General features: G+C 39.4%; 1 protein-coding gene across 1 annotated transcript in view; it reads right to left on the reverse strand.

Annotated features, from left to right (window-relative positions):
• Positions 1 to 1,714: 1,714 nt before the first annotated feature.
• Positions 1,715 to 3,014, reverse strand: part of FAM117B (family with sequence similarity 117, member B) — a 17,233-nt gene continuing 15,933 nt past the window's right edge. The window contains exon 7 of the mRNA XM_010085331.1: positions 1,715 to 2,261. Coding sequence (XP_010083633.1) covers positions 1,943 to 2,261 — 319 coding nt within the window. The 3' untranslated portion in view covers positions 1,715 to 1,942. The remainder of the gene's footprint in view (positions 2,262 to 3,014) is intronic.

The raw sequence follows: 3,014 nt of genomic DNA on the forward strand, positions 1-3,014 counted from the left end.
TTTTAATACTTCCCGCTACATTTTTCATTTGCTGAATTTTTGCATTATGTTTTAAAAAGGGGCTCATTATACTATGAGCACAGGACTTGTGCATGCTAAGGTGATTGACACTTATTTGCAGAGTAAAGTACATTGCTATCATATTTGTGTAGGATTTAAAGGAATAGTAAATGTACATCAAAACTATGACTAGTACCTGCACAGGTATGCAGGTTCTTTTTTCTCCCAAGTGAAATGTTTGCAACCAAATTTAGCATATTAAGCACTGAACAAAATTGTTGTGTTTGCAGTATCACCTTTAAATAGATCCAGTTATGAGAGGACCTGAGTATGCAACTGATCCATGGAAGCTATGTACGTGCAAGCCAGTGAGAACTGCTCACATGTAACAGACCAGTATTCAGACCCAGAGACTGTCCACAATGACACATACTTTGAAATTACTGAATCTAACTCTGTCAAAGAGGTACAAGATCAACTTGTTTTATAAGCCGATATGATACCAGTATTCAGGCCAATGCAGTTTTTTGCATATCTATATTGTATTTAGTCAAGCCCAAGTAATACACTTGAGGAACACATGAGAAACATCCCTGAAATTTCTGAACAGTTTCCATTGGCAATTGCTTTCCCCCCCCCATTTTAATCTTTTGTTATAATTTTAATCTTTTATTAGCATTTCAAAGAAACCACAAACTGCTGCGTATCAGGACAGACCAGGTACCAAAAACATCCTCTGTTTTACATGCCAGCCTAAGTTGCTAGTCAAAAAGGGAGAATGTATCTGCTGGTGTAAACTTCTGTGTAACAGATACCACGCCTGACAAACCATCACCTTCAATGGACACATAAAACACCACTATGACAAAAAGGAGGAAATCATGCACAGATATTTCAGTATTACGTGGCCAGGGTCTATAATACAGTGATGAGTCACGTCAGGGCAAATTTGTACCAAGAGTGATTAATGAATCAGGCTGACTAACTCCATAAGTAGCCAAGCAAGCCTGTAAGAGGCAAGTGGCATATTTTCTGGAAGAAAGAATATCAAGCAAGATGATAACATGTTTTTTCCCCACCCCTGCACAAAAATCATATGGACAAATAGAATACTACAGGGGCAAGTGCTTTAAAATGCATTTTTCCAGACAATAAACCAACACTGTTGGGAATTCTGTGCAGGAAGGAGTTTGAGAATGTGACTTAGCTGAAGCACAAGCTTACAATATCAAAAAAAGTACATTGTATACTAACACTGCTTTTTAGATACTCTTCTGTTTAAAAGTTTCAAACCCATAAACTTGTCTTATTTTGTTTAGGGCTGAGGCTGTTCAGCAAGGTCACATAATTTGAGACCGCTGAAATACTTCAGCAATCCTTTGGTCCCAGCAGCTGTAGAACAGCCAAATAAAAAAGAACCTTCCCTACAAAACAAAAGCCAGGGGCAGAGCAAGTGTCTTCTAAACAGCATCTGCTACGCACGAGAAAAGGCAAATTTATGTTACAAAATACACATTTTCATACAAAAGACATCTTGCAAAACCATCTGATTGCCCCTCCCTCTGCAGATTACAATGCTAAATGGGATCAGCTGGTTGGTCTTGAGAGTTCTGTTTTAATGGGAAAAAAAGTCAAAGGACACACATTACAACAACTGGTCCTTTAAACGGCAAAGGATTATGACAGTCTTTGTTTTCACCAGTGTTTAAAAAAAGCAGGAGAGAAACAGAACCAGAGTCTCCATAAGCAGAAAGTGCAACAGAGTATCAGCTGCTGCATCCTCCTGAATTTCTCAATGTGCTACCAAACTGTCAATTATACAAACAGTTCAGTGCCATAAACTGTTAAAACAATGCAATAGTGTGATCAGAAAGGTCCAGTCAACTGGTTCCACTTTTTTTTTCCCAGTAGTTGCCCAGAAAAATGTCAAGACAATCTAAATCTATCCTTCAGCTTCCTCAATATGACCTGATTGCTGGAGTATAGAAGTCTGTGGTATTACTGTACTTGTTCCACGAGAGATCCTTTCTTGATCTGAGTTTGTAGACAAGGAGGCCATAGAAATGGGCTGTAACAAACTGGGTGTCATGCCAGAGGAGACAGTCAGGCTGTGTGTAGTGCCCTTAAGTGTCAGATCCTGTGTGGGAAGGAGAGGCTTGAGGATGCTGACGAGACAGAAAGCAGAGCCGCTTTTAGGAATGAAATTCACTTTGTTCTTGTCAGGGCAGTAGAAGGCTGGAATTTCATGCAATGGCTTTGGCCTAGAAATAAAATATACACGATAGTTTTAAAATTACATTGAACAATCAAATTCTGTCAATGGCAGGTATGTATTGCTGAACATACCACCAGAGACAAGTTTAGGTTTAAAACTGAAGTATTTCAGCTACTCAATAATGCCTTAATGACACCCGCATCCCACAGCAAATGGCAAGCTGGTTTAAAAGTGCTTGCTTGCATATACTATGAGATAAGAGCATGTTCTTAGGGTAGGCTGTCTCCAAACCCAAGGAAGACACTAACTTCCATGTTGTAGATTCTATGAATTCTCATATTCAATATATGAGAAAGTATTCTCAATCACATTTTCCAGAAACTTTCACAACTCATCAAGTTCTGCCCAAACACAGATACTCTTCATACAGCAAGCCTTGTGAAAGAAAGCTGGCATAGCAATGTTCCTAAAGCTGCAAATCTTCGAGCTGTTCATGATCATAAGGGGATCCCCTTTTCTAGACTTTTGCCTCCTTTGCACGTCCATCTGATTGTGGCCTGAATCTCAGTAAAAGATGAGCCCATCCTACTAAAAAACTCAATGCAGAAAGTGAAATGTAGTATTCCCAAAGTGGCCTTCATGATCAAGTACCTACAACCTGGGAAGGAAGTGTGGAACACACATTTAGATCCTGACTTGCAGTTTTGCCATCTCAGTGTACAATTCAACCAACTCGGAGACATGCTTTACGAAAGACAGAGCTGGAAGGGAAACAGTGGATAGTACAAGAATGCCCTCT

Source organism: Pterocles gutturalis, unplaced genomic scaffold (assembly GCF_000699245.1).
Source record: "Pterocles gutturalis isolate BGI_N339 unplaced genomic scaffold, ASM69924v1 scaffold51700, whole genome shotgun sequence".
Lineage (NCBI taxonomy): Eukaryota > Metazoa > Chordata > Aves > Pterocliformes > Pteroclidae > Pterocles > Pterocles gutturalis.